General features: G+C 37.4%; 1 protein-coding gene across 7 annotated transcripts in view; it reads right to left on the reverse strand.

Annotated features, from left to right (window-relative positions):
* Positions 1 to 2711: 2711 nt before the first annotated feature.
* RBMS3 (RNA binding motif single stranded interacting protein 3) overlaps positions 2712 to 19029 on the reverse strand; it is a 698683-nt gene continuing 682365 nt past the window's right edge. For 4 of the 7 annotated variants that reach the window (XM_042888085.1, XM_042888084.1, XM_042888087.1 and 1 more), the window contains 3 exons: positions 15314 to 15394; positions 12746 to 12873; positions 2712 to 8907 (listed from right to left, as the gene is read on the reverse strand). In XM_042888085.1, the coding sequence (XP_042744019.1) occupies positions 8901 to 8907; positions 12746 to 12873; positions 15314 to 15394 (216 nt within the window). In that variant the 3' untranslated portion in view covers positions 2712 to 8900. Of the gene's footprint in view, positions 8908 to 12741; positions 12874 to 15313; positions 15395 to 19029 lie in introns of those variants that run through there. The other 3 variants (XM_042888083.1, XM_042888090.1, XM_042888088.1) reach the window with 1 other exon arrangement.

Genomic DNA, 19029 nt, shown 5'->3' on the forward strand with positions numbered 1-19029 from the left:
TTTTTTGGATTGAAGAAATATCTCAACTAAACCATCCCATTCTGCACAAGATACCACCTCAAGATAATTTTGGTAGCAATCATTCTGAATCTACCATAGAAAATACCAGTCATAGCTGAAACCACTGTATCTTCTCAGCAGGAGATGCTACTCTTAAGTTCCTTCTGAAGCTTCTGAACTGGATCTCCAAGAGCTCTCTAAGAACTGCTGTTTCGAAACAGCTGTTTACATTCCAAAGCCCTCATAGTAGGATCAATATATGAAAAGGGAAACATTTTGGAAAGCAGTCCTTGATCTCTGTGCTACAGCCAACTATTGCTGTGAAAAGTAACCAGTAATGCTGAAACTCATCATATTCAGCTCCAACTGAGAGTCCAATAGACATATAAATCTCTCACTGGATTAAGTGGATAATTTTTCCTTCACTTCATAAGCTTTGTAGAGCATGACTTTTTTTCTCTGGGGCCCCTGCATGTTGCCCTAACAAATACTTATTTGCTGATTTGGAAGCATACATTGGACATAATACCTAAGAGACACAGTTAAGAAACCAGTGGGAGTTGCTGTAAAAATGAAACTTTTTTTAAAGAAACTTCGAACTTTTTGGGCCTCTTGGAGACTTGCCTCCACAACGAGAAAACCAGATTGCTGGCGTGCTTGTTAAGAAGACAGCTGATCACTGCTGGAAGTTGCAGCACAAACTGAGAAAGGCAGCATTGGGCTGTGGATACTGGGATATCCACTTCTCCTGATGGCATGTTCAGTTCTACTCACTGCTTAGGCACAGGTGAGCAAGTGGTTAGGATCAGGAAGACACACGTGTATTTGGCTATACCAATGGGCTCATACTGCACCTGAGAATGGATATACACTAATTCTGTTGGATGGATGCATGTGTCTACCAAGAAGGAGAGAGAGAAAGAAAGAAGCTTAAAATGATTGTTTCCTTATTGCTTTACCTTCCTCAAAGTTCCTTCTTGCTTTTCTCCAGTTATTGATTACTGTGCCTTGGTATCAGTAAGATCTATCTGTTCTGTTTCTCCCTATTCTTCTACATAAAAAGAGCTTTAAGTGTCCAAACACCTCTTTTTCACAACGCTAAGATTAACTGGCAAACATTCAGATCACATGTGGAAAATCTAGGTGAGCCAGAGTACCTCTGCAGAGTATTTCTATATGAAACTGTCATTGGGTAAAAGTTGCTCTAACTGAGGAAAAGAGTACCCAAGTGGGCTGCAGTGTGGTGCAGCATAATTTTTAATGAGGAAATGACTTCTGATTGAAAAATGTGGGATTAGATCCCACAGGAATGATGTTCAGAGAGCTTTTACAGTTTTCAGCTGGCAGTGTATCAATGGCTGAATTCTACACAAGATAGGGAATGTATTATCTGGTAACAAATGATGAAAAAAGTAAAATAATAAGTGCAAAATATGCTTTCTGTCTTTTTCTTGGACATTTAGAATTTTTCAGAAGTATTTCAGCGCAGCAGAACTTAGATTCCTCAGCTAAACACACTATAGACTCAAGCTTGTTTAGCTTTAAATAATTACTTCTTTGCATCACTTTGAACAGCTCAACTTTCAATTTCTCCATTTAAAGTGGTGTACACAACTAGAAGATTATTTAGTTATCATTTTGTCCCTCCAAATAAGTTCAGCGATGTATCACTGGATGTTCCGGGCAGCATGCTACTGTCAGACAGGCTTAATATTTGCCTGCCAAAATCCTCCTGTGTTGAGTGCAGCCCCAGGACCACTTCTGTCAGTCATGAGTTATCATGATAACTCATGTTATCTTGTTGTATTGTATCAAGTTAATATGTATTGTGCTCTGCTAAGTCAAATGGAGACTTGCACAGAATAGTCTTCTGAAGACTGGCAACAGTGGCACAAGGAGCAGAGGCACAGGGACCGAAGGGAATGAGCAGCTCACCTATGGATACATCATGGAACAGAAAAAGTGTGTGAGGGGAAGGGTGCAGACAACACCACAAACCACATGGAACACTGAAGGAGAAAGCCACACTCTTGCTAGGCTGGGAGAAGAAGAGCATGCTGCAGTTTCCAACATTGGAATAAAGCTCCTTGGCAGAAGGGAAAGTAATTGGAAACGTCCTGCCTGCCTTTGCCTCCTTCTTCACAGGAATGGCTCTCATGGGAAGATGTGTGCGTGGCAATGTGAGAGCCGCTGACTGAGGCAGCCATGGGGAAGCACGCCAAATGGCTTTCTTGTTCCCCATGAGATGTGGCCAACAAGGCGATTTATTTCCAGTTCCCTTTCAAGATGAAGTATGGCTTGCACTATCACTGCCTGGGCTGCACTTACTCTGTAAATAAAGATTTTCTGTCTTCCATGTGACAACATTTGCCCTGAAGTCACTCTTAGAAGAAAGAGAGTCACTCCTCAGAAAGAGTTCCTCTGGCAGGTGAGCACAGCCGAGGGCCCAGACAGCAGGTACCCACTAGTGTTAAACAGTCTCGGTGCAAGAGCGTTTCCCATATTTCACCTCCTAACATGTGGGTGGTGGTGCTGCTGTTAGGGCAGCAGAGCCATCCCATCCCTCCGATGTTTTCCTGGCTCTTGGTGAAGATGCAGAGCAGGCTGGTGTTGCTGTGAAGCCATTGCTGCTCCCTCTGTGCTCAGCATATGTGCCTCGGCCTCAGGAAACCTCTGCACAATGGTTTCATAAGAACACAGTCACCCAGCTCTTTTCTTTCTTTATTTTTTTATTGAAAGCTTCATCAAAGAAAACAGAAGTTTAAACCTAACATCCACTGATCTACAGAAAGCCCCAGGAGTGGGAAAATGGCAGCTATTAGGATTGTGGTACAAATGGAAAACATCAAAAAAAATCATAGCAGTACAGATCTTTCAAAGACATTCTGAGACATCAGCACACAGATGCCCATATAAATAAGATTCATAATTTAATGGATCATGGAGGTTCTGTATTCTACATTTTGGCTACAGTGAGGTCTGTAAGGGCTTTAAAGAACCTCTGTCCCATTTGTGTGATGCACATTTCTTGATAGGAAGTTCATCTGCTTTCAAAGCTGCTTTGATTTTCCTTATAGACAGAACCTGCTCATTCTCCTTTAAAAAGGAAACAATTAAATTTTCCTATATGAATTCTGTATACTTCCTGGCTTTTACACAAAAATGTTTTGCCTCCAAAAGATAGAATTTTCCTCCACTCTGGAATACAGCATATTTCATAATACTTTAGTTACATAACATCACGTTCTCTTCTCTAGGCTGCATTTTTGAGCTTTTAAAAATATAACTGCCTGCAAATTCCACCAAATTCATAACATTAGTATCCAAGAGAGAGACACTGAAAGGCAGAAATTAACATTGGGCAGATACTCTCTTAGGATAACAGTTCCAGATCTTGGAAGGTGCTTATACCTTGCAGATTCTGACTCTACAAGGAAACATGGATTTGTGAACCTGTTAAAGGCTGATATTTTTTTACTTATCACAAGTGAAAGAATGCGACTGTCACTGTTGGGGAATGAAATCTTGAGCGAAACAAAGACAAGCACTTTTGTCATCGCGGAAAACTAAAGCAACAGTTTTTCTTTTCTTTCTTTCTTTCCACTTTTTTGACAACTTTCCTCTCAATTTACTGTTAATTTTAACACAGAACAGCAATAAAGGGGAGAAGAAAAGGTCTCTTCAGCCTGCTTTGAGGCACAAAGGTGAATAAATTTCTGGGGTACAGAGTTCTGATCTACGTGGGTGACAGGAGCAATATAGAAAAAGTTGGTGCTCTTTTTTGAGGGGAAACAACTCTCCTTCCATTGTATCTTTGCTATGTGCTAAGATTATAGAAATCTGCTTCAGTGAGGGAGAGGAGAAGTCTGCCAGTCACTCAGCCCTCCTTCTCAGAACGCATGTGTGCATGACTGTGTATATGAATACCAGAAATGAGAAGAATCATTATTATTAGAGCCAATTGTCATCTAACAGAAAAGACCAATGCACCAAGCGCCAGTGTTTTTGTTATTTTCTGTTTTGCACTTCCATCACACCGTGACTGTTTCCTCAGCTCACATGGGTTACCTAGAAAGATCTGTAAAATCCCTTACCCTAGGGCACTTTTTTTGTTTTGGGATCAATTTCATGTTAAATAAAGATTTGAAAGGAAATGTTGACCATGTGTGCATCAAACATTACTATCTTCAACTACCACATTTGGTCTCACCACGAAAAATGGATTGATTCATTACTTTAAGCACATTATCACTCTTTAGCATGACTCTTACTGGAGGTGGAAGTTCAGTGAATCTGCCTAAACCTGTTTTGCTCATGTCAACCTCAGCATTAAAATGAAGTGGCATGAGGAGAACCATCAAGCTTAAAATCATGAAGCACGGCAATTTGTTAAACACTTTGCATCATTATCATCCTTCAGTACCATAAACAACATAATATAGATCCGAATACTATGACATATTAAAAATAAACTTTATTACAATGCAGGCTTCCTCAAATTTGCTGAGTTTTGCTACACATACATACATAAATAATACCCTTTGTTTGATTTTTACCTGTGTAAAAATCCATTTGAGTTCTTCAGCCCACTGCCCACTGAAAGTTTAAGCCCTCAATTTCTCTAATAACCAGCCTTTATCTTCCACAGTTGGGCATGCATCCATAGCAGAAGATAATACAATGTGATGCAATTGCTCTCAGATATGCCTCATTCTGTATTACAGTGGATTTCTTGACCAACACAACCAAGGCAGTCTCTTGGTAAACAGAACTATACAAGTAAGCACAAGCTAAGGACATTTCAAGAGTCTGTTTCACTGGAAGGCAATAGGAGGACATTCACAATTTGAGGCCTGACTGTCACAGGTGAAAAGTGCTTACAAAACCAGCAGTAGAGCCAGATAGGAAGAAGAGTCCCTCAGCAATCTCATTGGGAACGACAAGAATTTTCAGTGACCCGATCTACACTGCATCTGCAAATATAATACTCTCTTCAGTTCCACTGTATCCATTTTTTTCCTCAATCTCAAGCGACGAGCCCAGGTATTCAGATTTTCTAGCCATAATTTGTATTTCTCTGACACCCCTCCTGTATTTATCTTTTAAAGTAAAAACAAAAATACCAAACCTGAATATTCAGATTTGACTATTTACAAGAATTCAGGTGTGATGGAAAGTACACACGCAGTTCAGCTTATGGATTTGATGTTGCTTCTAGACCGCTGGGACAGGCACCATTGCCTTAGACTTCTGGAGTTGTTTCTGCAACCTTTCAGGAACCCTCATGATATTTAAAGCTAAATTGGCAAGACATAGATATTGACTTTACAAATTCAGATCTTCCAAATAAAAACAAAACAAAACAGAACAAAACCACCAACAAAAAAAACCCCAACAACCAAAAAACCAACCAACCAACAACTGAAAGAGATAACTATAGCGAACTTTCCGATAAATCTTATTAGCCTGAACATAAAGAACACCAGTTTTAGAGTTCAGAAGCCACCAAGTGTTCTAGTGCTATGACAACAACCATGCAGTGTATAGCTTTTCAACTGTTCTCTTTTATCTCAACTTGTAACTTTTACAAATAAGTTACCAATTTCCATACAATTTGTATGTTCCCAATAAGTTTTTTTCTTACCTTAATATTTATGACTGTTTATACCCAAATGTCACATTTTTTATAACTCATAGACTTTCAAGTACCAGTTCACTGTTTTTGGGGAAGAGTAAGACGATCAATTGTATTTAGGGAATCCATTTTCTTTCCTCTTCTTCTTCCATTTCTTTGCTTTATTTCTTTTGATTTCAAACACTAATAAACACTGCAGCATGGGAAAAAAAGGAACAATTCTAACACGAACGCACTTGAAACACTTTAAAGTGATAGGCATCGTTATACCATGTTGCCTGCCTGGCTTAATAAAAAACACTGAGATTGCTTAAATTTGTTTGCTGAAAAAAATAACAAAAATGTTTCTGAATGTATAAATAAAGCAGCAGAGTTCTGAATAGAAATAAGAAGGTACCTCAGCATATTCATCAGCCACATGGTAGCTACCTTGTAGCCTCATTGTTGATAGTAAATGAGACTTTTTGTATGTCACATTAGGACTAACACAGAAACAAATATGTTTATTTCATATTGAACTGAATTGTGCCTGGGGTTATCTCTATTTGTACAAAGAATTCAGAGACAGAAAGAGAGTAAGTGTAGAAAGGAAGAAAATAAGGCTAGATTGATTTCTCCCCCATATGCCCTCCAAATAAAGAGGGAACCTTTTTCCAAGGCCAAAATTCAAGTGCCACTTTCAAAAAGCAACAAGTAATGTGACAGCATGTGGAACAGAAAGAGATGATTGAGTGTCTTTATATGTTTTTTTTTGTTTTTGTTTTTCTGAATTAAAAACAGGCTGTGGGTATTGTTCTTTTACTTTGGCATCATCTGGTTTTCAGAAGTGCTGAATATCACAGCTACTCTGGAGAAAGCATAAGTTTTACAACTTCTGAAAATCAGGCCTTCTTCCTATGATGAAGAACCACATGAACTCCCCTTCCTCTCTTTTATATGTTGCATATCTAGCAGCCATTTACTTGGGAAACCCCCTCCCCCCCATACTACATTAAAAAATATGATCTCGTTTTATCAATTTAAAAAAATAACTGTGTACTTTTTCCCCTAAAAGTCAGGTTAGGGAAACAGATCTCTTTTCAGAATTGTGTGGCTGAATCAGATTGATCCAATATATATGTTTTAATTTAATTATTTTTATTGGATACCCTGTCTCTAATGCACCACAATAAATGTGATGAAGCTTCCCCTCTCTTCTGGATGGAGAGAAGTTTAAAAATGTTTGGTTTAATTTCTATTTAAAGATACATGTGTATGTACGTATATATTTTAATTGCTGCTTCTCTTCTGCCTCCTTAAGGAAAAAATCCTCTTCTGACTTGTTTACCACTTTTTTTGGTTGCTTGGAAAAACCAAGGGCCATAATCCAAACTTCTCTATGGAAAACAATGTCATTCTTAGAACAAGTTTCAGTGGATTCAATTCAGTTAGTGTCTTTTCTGCCTGATCATACTAATTAGTGATTGTCAGCCAACATATTAAGACAACAGAAATCATAGCAGAGAAGAGTAATTAACTTCCTGCCTGGATGACAACACTAGCATAAGTCATTTTCAACATTTTTGCTTGCTTGGGAGAGCTAAAATGAGAACAAAGATCAAGTTTGCTTTCTGTTGCATCTAACTGGCAATTCAAATGCATCACTGAAAAATGAACACAGAATTAAGGTGGCTATGCATGCTGGACGATGACAAAGACTGAGGTGAAGAAATGAATCTGTGGTGTGTTGGAATTCAGAAGGAAGACTGTTGTTTCAGTAGAAATACCAAAGATCAGGCAATTTAACAGAAAAACTCATCAAAATTAAAGCCCACCTGGACAGATTAGTTGGTAACTCACTCCACTTGCTTTGCGATGTTCTCCAAAGCACACCATCAACAAAAGTTAAATACCAACTACTCTGAAATTTCCACTAAAATCATATGCAGTATGTAAAACACCAGTGGAAGATAGTTTAAACAAACAAGAAAGTAAGAACTGGTCCGGCCATGTAGGTCAAATAAAGATAAAAAAAAAAAAGAAAAAAAAACCTCTATCTTCTGGACTGCGTTAGGGTGTCACTTCATCTTTGGTATAAAATAGGCCATCCATAGGCTGCATTTGTTCACAACTAGGAAAGACTACAGAAATTGTCAACAATTTCTTCTATCTATTGCTTTTTTTTTGCACTTTTTTGACCATAAGCTCCTATCTACTTAAGTTTTTTTTAATGCTCTTAAGCTAGGTTTTTGCAATGTGACAAGCAAAGCAGACTAAAAACTTCTTAAAGCTCATAAAAAAGACTGCAGATAAAAAGCACTAATGCTTTCGCTAGCGATCACGCTTTGTAAATAAAAAAATCTGCATTCTGCAAGAAAAAAACCCTGCATTCTCTATAATGCAGCAAGTTTTTTTCTCAATTCAATAACTTTACTGTAAAATGCTTTAGCCTTCTAGATTTTTTTTTCTGTCAACACTTAAGACAAAGTTCATAAAAGTCCCAGCATTTTTCCAATCCTTTCAGTTGCCACAGTTCCTTTATCATCAACTTTTCTTCAAAAGAAGAAAATCATTTTCTTTTAAACTGTACAGTTTATTTTTTGTTCACCCCAAAAACTCAGTCTATTAAACTTCTTCTGCACCAGCACCGGTGTGAGCAGTTTCAATTCATTCTCGGGTTTTCTAACAAGACGTTGACAGCTTGCCTTGAGAGCCTTTGACGTCCTTAAAATTAAGGCAATTAAGATTCAAGATAAACCTTACCTAAACATTTCTTTAAAAAAAAAACAAACAAAAATAAAACAAAAGAACCAAAAAACAAAAAACCACTCTAGATTTAAAACAAGAAGAAAAATAAAATGAGAGAAAAAGAGTAGCTTAATTTTTGAGGAAGACAATTGGTTTTCAGCTCAACTTGCTCCCTCTTGACATCATCAGTTTTTCTGTTAAAAAAAAAAAATCTAGCTACACCTCCAGGTAAATTCTGAATTCAGATGTTTGTCCAGATGAAATGTCAACCCAGCGTTTTTCCTTCGGGTTTTTTCTTTAGTTAACAACAACAACAACAACAAAAAAAAAAAAAGAGCAAAAAATAAAATTGTCAGACTACATGACGGAACCATTTGCACAGCACATAAAAACACTGTTTTGTTTTCGTTGGGAAAGGTAGAAAAAAAAAAAAAGAAAGCATTCATTTGACGCCTGTGCAAACTGGAAGCCAACTTCTTGTTTAGTGAAGTTTCTCCATTCAAGGCAATGATTTCAGACCGACATTCTTCAGTCCTGTTTATTGTCTGTAAAAACAATTGAATTAAAGTGGTCATTAAGTCAAAACAACTTTGAAACAGGCTCCTCTCCTTTTTTTTTCCCACCCAATTCTCTTTAAAAGTTATCCAAACTAAACTAACTTTGCAGCTGTTTAAATATGATACCGACACTAGGCTGAAAATAGCCAGGCAGAAGTAGGGAACTCCTGCTTTGGGGATGTTAACACATCCTAAGCAGATGACTTTACTTCTGTTAATGCTATGCTTAATGGGCAGTTTAACTTTGCTGAAATGAGATGAATGTGTGGCTTAGCACTGTGTAAATATTTCAAGAGTAACAGAATAAGAGAGTGGATATTTTCATAATATTAAGTGGCACTATTTGTTTTGGATACTAATGATAAAGGATAAAATTACAATAAAAGGAATATATCCAATTTACTAACAAGAACACATCTTCTGATGGCAAGAACACTTAGACGATGAAACAACCTGCTTAATGAGCTAGTTATGGCTAAGTAAGAAACATTTGAGATGATATTAATTCAAAGCACTCAAGTTTTTTGAATGTATAGTGTCATGTGTTTCTAAATTTCGCACAAAGAACAAGTTAAACGATCAAAATTTTTTTTTGGTAGGAAGATAGCACTCATTTTGTGTTTGTGAGGTTTCACAACATTTAACAATACATCTAACAAAACTTATACTGGCAAGACAATCTGAGATCCTTAGGGAGATGCAGATCCTACTTACAAACATTGTTAAATGTATCAGTGAGCTATCAGTAAGAGCTAGTTGCTGGATCTCCTACAGTCCCCAAAACTTGCATAGAAATGATCCTTTTTCAATTTCAGTTCAACACAAAGCAAGCTAGCACCTTTACCTACACAAGCATTAAGGCATTTACCTTGCTTCGTTCTAAAATAATGACATTATTATAAGGAGTTAAATTGTGAAGAATGCTCATGACCTAACATTTGCCACAGAGCAACTACTTCCACAGGATGGTAAACATAAATGAACACTGATTTTAAACATTAAATTTGCCAAAGAACATTTTCATTGCACGAAGACTTAAAAATAGCATTTTGAATGTAACAACAGATTCATATGGAAAAAAAAAAAAAAAGGATTAAATATTTTCTTTGGGCTTCTGAAGCATTTCTTTATAATTAACTTTGCTCGACTTTACTGCCCTTCTGAGTAGGGTGGACACCATATACCCAAAAGGCTGACTGCATCAAAGGGTCACAGCACATTCTCTAACGTAACCTGGCATGGAGCTTGCCCAGAAAAGGCCCCATAAACTGCATTCACCCCACATTTAAAATCAGAGTGCTTTGTGCAGCAGTTTTGTTTAGGAGTAAGAGAGTAGAATTTCCAGGGGGAAGAATCTCCATTTAAAGCCACTTCATAGATTTCACACTCTTTTATGTGGAAAATTAAAGATTTATGAGGAAAAGAGGCACTGCGGGTCTAAAATAATTAAGGTGATTTCCTCACAGAGTTGAGTTCTCTGCTCAAAAACAGAGGGCTGCTTCTCCTATATTGCTCCACTTCTAGACGCCGGGCTTTTGACATGAAGTTATCATTTCTGAACATCCCTGGGATGCTCTAATTGAATATCCAGAATATTAAATGAAACAATGCATACACTGATGAAAAGAGTGGATCTTAAATTTTATCTTTGGTTCATTTTTTTTGCACACAGAGATATTACAGGATCCTGTACTTTCCCTCCTTTGTTGCCTGCAATGTTATGATAGATGCAAAGAAAATAAAAATAATGAAACATACTGTTAGAATTTGTCTCCTAACTAATCAGCTCCTGTGAAACCATTTTTTCAGTGTCTGCCTTTTTCTTTGCACATATATGACAAAACCATTATCTGGTTAAGTTAATTACTTCTTCTCCATTGCTTTGCAAACAGCTGTTGTACACTAGGCATGATGTTTGCTATTAATAAATGTGCCCTTCAAAGAGAAAATTAGTAATGTTTTATTTTGGTTGCAAAAACAAAAAGAATCGTTACACATTGAAGATTACTGAAATACTCTGCCAGGAATTTCTCTTTCTCTTTCTCTTTCTTTCTAGACAGATTGTGTACCGGTTTGATTCTTTTTACAGCTTCCCCCATTTTGCATTTCTGCCCACAACTAGCAGACACAAATATAGGGCACATTTCAGATAAAAAATGTTAAAATAATTATAATAAATCTGTAGTGGATCAGCCTGTGTGATTAAAAAAGAAATTCTTCTGAATACAAATGTTTGTGCCATTAGAACTGCAACAAGGCTGTAGCTGACACGGAAAGATGAGGGATCCCTTTCTCAGGGGAAGTGAGAAATCACCTCTTGAGCATGAATACAGCACTCATTTCAATAAAGAATTGCAGTGTAGCTTCTTCTGTGAAGGAAAAATGCCAGAAGCAGCTGATCACATTTACCTTAGGAGACTCGAGTGAAAGGGAACTGGAAAACGGGAATGGTCAGATCATAATCCTTTCAGAACACAGTCATCAAAACCAGTGAACAGGATGTCACTGTCACATTCATTTATCTCTTTGACTACTATATTCTGTTAGTATTTTGCCATCGCTTATTTACAGGTACTAGAGAAGCTTATGTCAGAGCAAGTACACATACACAGCCTGTGTCTCCAAAATACAGCACTGGATGCAACAGCATAAAGCTTGTGATCAACTGCTTTTGGGATATGTACATATGAACAAATATGGCAGTGACATATGAAATAGTGACAGCTTATGTTTCAAGGCAGTCAAAAAGGGCCATTGCATGATTTGACACATTTCTCATTCACATATTAGGGAAATAAACGTATCTTCCATTTCCAGAGGTCATAAATGAAGTAAAGCAACTGGCAGACTGGTGTAATTCTAATCACTTCTATATCATAGCATATGCCTCTGAGTACTTAGAGCACTATGAGCGCTATGTCATGATGCATTAACTGACATATCTCATGATTTTCTTGTCTTTTTGTCTACTTTCTTCATGATAAAAATTCCTCTTTTTACAGTAAAGTGATGTTTAATGTACACGTATTTATAAATGATAGCATTTGGAGCACATCAAAATTCCTAGTCTTTCCAAATTCCTGGAATCTATGTGTGATTAAGTTCTTGACTAAGCAACCTCATCTTTTTGAGGATCAATTCCAATGTGGCAAAAGGAAAGATGATTGAGGATTACTCTGAAATTGAAAGTGTTCAAAGCACCGCCACTGTGTAGATCTTAAATTTTCCAAGATATTCCAAGGAAGCAAATAAAGCAAGCAGAGGATAGGAGAAGGACAGAACAGTCTTATCATATTCACTTCCCTTGTGTTTCCAGCTTCTGCCCACTTGGTGTCTGCATGGCACTGGAGTTGCATTCTCAAAAATACCACCTTGGGGCAATTTACTCTGCTTTACTAACCACATTTTCAGAAACTAACTTTTACATGTGTACCATAATAATTTCACCATTGCAAAATCTAAGCTCTCTGTATAACCTCTGATGCCAAACACTGGTTTAACCCAGCATGATGATTGTTAATACAGTTGTTGAGATCCTTGCAAGTCCACAATAAGCAGAGAACAGCCAAAGAGCGTTGTTCGGCAAGCACAAACTCAAACTCAAGGACAATTTGCTAAGATGAGGCCATCTACTAATGCTACATCAGTACTTCTATACTGCATGCTACAGTATGCAGCAGTGTTCCACATACACTACTATGTATAGAGAATTCATTTGAACTCAATGAAGCACCTGCTGAATTTGTATTGCTGAAATAGGAAGCAGATTTGTCCTACTATTTTGAAGAGAGAAAACCTTTTGGCTAAAAAGCATATGCTTGCTTACTTAGACTGTTGGTAAGAATATGCAGGTGCATGTTCACTGGATGTTTCCACTGTCATCTGTTGCTGTTGACCACTGGCTTCCTGTGATGAAGATGCTACTGTTTGTGGAGAAGTATCAGCAACAACACCCTAAGGAGTCAAATAAGAACATGAAAGGTTACTGTTTTTACTCACTTCAGTTAATTACATAAAAGAATCTCAGTACCAGATCACTATTCCTGTATTTCTCTTAGAGCACTGTACGGTTAAAAGAGCTCGAAAAAAGCAGAACCATATGCTAACACAACAAACTCAATTAGCTCACAAAGAGATAATCCAGCAGTGAGAATCCTCCTTAGTGCACCAACCTCTCCAGTTCTCACAAGCTAAACTGGGAAACACCTACGCATTTTGGAACATTTCTCTGGTTACTGAAAGACAAAAATTCTGCTGACTTCAGTGAAATGTGGGTTTTACTTTTTGTCTTTCTTATAATGAATGTAAGGCTCTCTGATGTTCATGTACTTAGCCCAACTTCGCAGTGAAATCACTTTCATTTCCTTTGAATTGCAATGCGATAAAAGGCAGAAATTAGGTCCACCACCTTCAATCTATTACATGTCCAACAGAAGTCAAGCTGCCTTAGAAAAGCACTGCACTACTGTACACAGTGCATTTATGCATGATCTCTTTCAAAGATAAACTTACCCAACTGTAAAGATTTTACTACTTAAGTCAAAGCTCCAATAAAGTTTTGTTTCAATTGTAAATTTGAAAAAAGTGATTAGATACACAAAAGTTGATGTGCATGGATTTAACATTACATTCCATTTCTTAACTATTTGGACAGTCTGAATAATACTATTAAATCTAACAATTTTGCATGCTTTCAAAGCAATCTATTTTCTTGCCTTTACTCTCACATTTGATGTGAGACAAAAACAGCACTACCAGATCTCTTCAGGGAACAAACTATTACTGTATCACATACAACAGAGCCAGAAGAGGGAGCACAAACCACTTGATTTGTTTTCATTTGAGTCTTATGTAAACAAGAGGTAGTTTATTTCATATTATCTGTGAAAAAAAATGGAAGTTTCATTTCTCCATTTCTCAGAAATTCTTCATGTCTGTTGAGACTGCATTTTTTTTTCCTGTGTACTTCTTTTGCCTTTATGATTCTGCTATTGTCCATCTTGAGAATGTAAGCTCTCTGGGGCAGAGACCCTATACAAATAAACAATAGCAGTAAGAGCATCACTAGATCAGATCAAGACTGGCTATATATTCAGATAATATTTGATTACTATGTCACGTTACTTCATTGGGCATGAATATAACAATGGGTGATGGTGAGAAGAGTACAGGAAGAATTAATCTCTTATTAGCACTGGTCAGTACTGATGGATGAGCCGCTCTTGTCTCCACCCCACTATCTCCTTTTGATTTGGATTTGTACCTCATTTGTGTCTCATTTAGTACCTAAGAATAGCTACTAAAAGAGGCACTCATGCACCATTTGCAACCAAACAAGGCTTATGGGAGCATTATCTTCAAGCAAAAAACAAAACAAAACAAAAAAAAACCCTGAAGATTTGACTGGCACAGCGTGACAAAAAAAGTAGAAGCCTTTTCTGAGGGCTCTCATTTAGAAATTTCAGTAATTGCACAGAACTAGGAAAAAAACATGAGTTCACTTGACTGCTGGTGGAGCCACACCAAAAGTATCACTAACAAAGCAACTCCAAAGCACAGAACAGCAACAGTACCAACTCAGAAACTCCATACAGCTCAAGGCAGAAGTATGGAGACCCTGGAACACCTCATATTACCCTACAGAAAGGAAGAAGTTATTAATGAAAAGGAGTAGCACCAAAAAGAAGCACACATTGAAGAGGATGACAAGGCACTCTCCTCTCACTGTGCTTGGTGGCCCTTATAATGCTGCACAGAAGTAGAGGCCGACCTGATTCTCCCGGCAGCTTGTGGTCTACAGGGTTGAGTAAATACTTACTCATTAGACTGTCATCAGCATGACTCAGCCCCAAGGAGGGAGGGAGCGAATCCTTCCTCAAGGATGAAAAAGCACTCAGTCAGTGCAGCATCCTCCACGTCTGTATATACAAGAGGAAGGTTTCCATTGCTCAATCACTTTTCCTGGTGGCTAAATATTTCAGCAATTACCTATACTTGTTAAGGACCACATCAAACCCTCTTGCAATCTTCTTTTCTTGCAATCTCTTTTGCATTTGTGGTCTGCCTGTTGGGATTGTTTTCCTGTCGCTTCCCATCTCCCCTCCCAAGTACACGGGGAAAAAAAGACAGTCATAATCACTGTTGTTTTATTCCATGTCCTGCTGTACAGCAAAACAAAAGCAAAACAAGAGCCCCTGCAAATAATAAGTAAATTAAAAGGGAAAATAACGTCAAAAAAAAAGAATGTGAAATCTTAATTTTAAAAAAGCTGGAAGATGTACCATTCCATAAAGTGATTTTTGGCCCCTATCAAACAGCAAGTACAATGAGGAATCATAGATGTAAGAGTTGTGTTACCCCCTCACACTGCTTTCAGGGATGGAGGTAAACTTACTTCAATAGGGACAGCTGTTGGAGGCACAGGAGTGTACTGGGGAATGTAGGTCCCTTGCATAGGTGCAGCAGCAGTCATGTACTAGAACAAACCAAAGACAAATTGACATTAGAAAACTATAGTTGCAAAAATAATCATACTGGAAGCGTGACACCGTTTCTATTTTCTGTATGAAATTTGCTGATTCATGTATAGTCTTGTTTTGATTGAGGATTTTAATGAATTGTAAGATCACCTTCTAGCTATTAAAAATCATAATCTTGAACTTCAAAGTCAGGTCACACTTGAGTACAAGAAATACTGTAATCAATATCTTGCTGATATATTCAGATTGTATCACTGTTTCACGTACTTCTTCAAATTGAGACTCCTATTTGTTTTTATAAACAGAACAGTAAAGAGGCACGACTATATATATATATATATATATATATGTATACATATACACACATACACAATATATATAATATTTAGAGAGACAGAGAGTCTAAACAATCTTTTGGAATCTTATTTGTCTTATCTTACAAAACACAAAGCATAGAATTTGACAGATTTATTCCTGCCCATAATTAGCCCTATCATCAAGAACATTTGTGTTTACAGTTGTTTGTGATCCAAGACAGGAAGACATGTTTGGGAGCACCTGCTTTTGTACACAGTAGTCTTAACCAGATTCTTATGGATCATTTTTAATATCCAAAGATCTCTTATACAGATTTTGAAGCTGCTCCCAATTGTTATTACAGCAACATGTGTTACTGAACTTCTTTAAAACATTTTCTCTCCCAAGTACTACAAAAGAGTCTTTTTTTTTTTTTTCCTAATTCGTAAGTGCGTATGGATTTTGCAACAGATCGTTCAAGTTTTCAAATAAGGTATCAATATTAAGTTATCAGATCCACACATACTTTTCTTTCTACAATCCAGTCCCAACTGCACGTCTTCACTGACAAGAATCTCAGGATGTGCCCAATCACACAATGGACTGTATGACACTTCCACTACATGTTATCTTCAAAGACACATTGAAGATCTGAATCAGCCCAGAATATATTTGATGAATTTCAAAATGAGTTAAATATAGCTTTGCTTCCTGGCAGGCTTGGGAAGTGTTTGAAGGATTTATTCTGCTGTTTATAGTAAAATTTGCATTTAAAGAACTCACCTCAATTCTAAACTAACTGTCTGGTTTGATATGCCTGTCACAAACACGCATTATAAAATTACAAAGCAGGGTACAGACTCTGCAGCAGTGCTGGAGAATGGAAAATTGGGAGTCTAAGAGCTCAATTCTCCAATCTTCATTTGAATAAAAAGAAAAACAAGCATTTAAATGAAATTGGTTTCTGATGGAAAAAGCAACGAGAAATATAGGTGACATAAAATGTACACTTGCAGTATAAGCAGCATGTTGTTGTGTTGAAAATCATTACATTATTCACGAATACAAATTCACAGCATTTTCCTTCCCTTCAGGCAGAGGGACAGGAATTTCCCCAGTGCATGTGTGTCTGTATCAGGCCACGATTTTCAGCAGCTCCTTTTTCTTCTTTTTTCAGAATGAGAACTTAATTCAATACTTTTTTTTTATGAACACTAACCCATCAAAGACATTAGGCCAATGATCCCTATTGTACTCAGTGCAGTTGGGTTATTATCCTGCCTTAAGGAATTACAGCAAGGCGTTTCAGAGCTGCTTCATTCTGCTTTGTAAAGCTGGGATTACATCTACTCTGCAGTGTTGTTATGTGTCAATATTTAAGAATAACCTGAAGCACTCTTACAGTTCTGCAAAGACCTACAAGCATTTTAAATACCTGCGTAGCCTAGCTTCACTCGAATTTATAAATATCTTAATAACAAGTATTAATGTAAAGACTAAATTGGCCTTATTCATCTTAAACTTCCTCAGAGTTTTTCCCTGAACGCAGCAGATCAATGCAAGGCTCAAGAGGTGCAGTTATTTGCCTTTCCCTTACCTTGCACATAAACATATACAAGTTTCAATGCATGGATCTCAAGTTATTCACCTGACTTGTAATTTAGGCCTTGCCCCTTTTTACAAAATCCTCTGACATTGAGTTATGCAGTACAACAACTGAAACTGTCCAGACATTACTTGATGTCTTTGCTGGCTCTCAAAGCACTGCTCTAGGTAGTGCAAAGGAAAGGAACATTCCAGTTGTGCCAGACTGTATGAAGAACTGCAGGAATGTGACTTCTCCCTGTATATGACATATTCCGCTTGTATTAATGTTCACTGTGGTGGTGGTTCAACCTTTTGATTAAATCCCTTGTAGCTCTGCAATTAAAACAAGTTATATGGGCAAAATTAGTTGCACCAATGGCATAAAAGGAATAATTCTTTTGGCAAATAATTTGATCCTGATAAAAGTTAGTCAAAGCTTAATCCAGCAGAGGTGTTCTGCTGCTTAATGACTGGCCCTTGAACACAACAGCAGACTGCTCCGTATTACAGGTACACACATTGTGTCCTTCATACAAATTGAATTTCAAAATATTCCTAATGTAATTACCTTTATGAGTTAAAAAACACCCTCCTCATTTCAGAAAAAATTATCCGGGGCAATAGTTAAACATGTTAGCAGTGCTTGGAACTGATTCTCTGTCTCCCCATACTCTTGCATAAGGATCCATCAAGGCTTTTGTAAAAGACTGCACAGAACTACAAAGAACAACTGGGGCTTAATTCTCAGAGATACATAATTGGTCTTAAGTATTTAAACTCTGCTTAGGTACAGAGGGAATCCCAAATGAGATCACATGAATTCAGGAGTGCCTGCCCTGGTGGATCTATTTTCACCAAGGGAAGCTTAACACTGAGAAGCTGCTCTAAGCTAGTCTGTTTATGTAAAGTATAATGAAAGAGGAAGACAGATTCATTTTTGTTAAAACTCACATTAGCTCAATCAAATTCACATGCATTTATTCTGTTTATGAGGAACATAATCCTAATCCTTTCTCTCACAGGTTGAATACCTTAAAGATTACCTAGTGCTGAGGTGGGTATCAGTGAACTCTAATTAATACATTAATAGCTTTGGCTAATGCAAGAGATGAATTTCTCTTGATGAATATTCATGCTTAATAGTTAGCTGAAAAGTCACTATAGAACAGGACTACAAAGTTTCCTGAAAACTGCATTTCAGTTGCTTCCACGGTCAGCACAGACCGAGCCCCCTGGAGTCTGTCTCTCTCCCTGGATCCCCTTGTCACTTTACCTAGCTATTCTGTAAAATGCAATGCTCTAGAAGGGGTGAAGTGACTTCTGCTGGAAGACGTTGGGAGGTGGAAAAATGGCTCTGAAAACTGGTGAGATTCAGAAGGAAAGTTAAACAACTGATGACCACCCTACACAGTACCACACAGGATGAAATTCTGCTTTATGGACATACCCTAGTTCATATGGCTTCCCACCTACCTCAAGAAATGAACATAACCTGGATGTAGACAAATGGCAAAAAAGAAGACATCTCTGTCACAAAACTGCCACTGAGATTTATCTTCATGAACCTATAAACTCCATAAATGTTGCTTAAGTTTTCTGTCCACATGTATGCGTTATACAGCATGTCTCACATGATCAGCTTACCAGTACCCACTTAATTCCACTAAGCATTAGTATTGAAAGCATTGAAATAAGAGAATATGAAAAATCCAAGCCCATTATTTCTTTGTCATACTTTTCCATGAGG

This window comes from Lagopus leucura, unplaced genomic scaffold (genome assembly GCF_019238085.1).
Source record: "Lagopus leucura isolate 7727_CA_CO unplaced genomic scaffold, USGS_WTPT01 Super-Scaffold_100157, whole genome shotgun sequence".
Taxonomy (NCBI): Eukaryota; Metazoa; Chordata; class Aves; order Galliformes; family Phasianidae; genus Lagopus; species Lagopus leucura.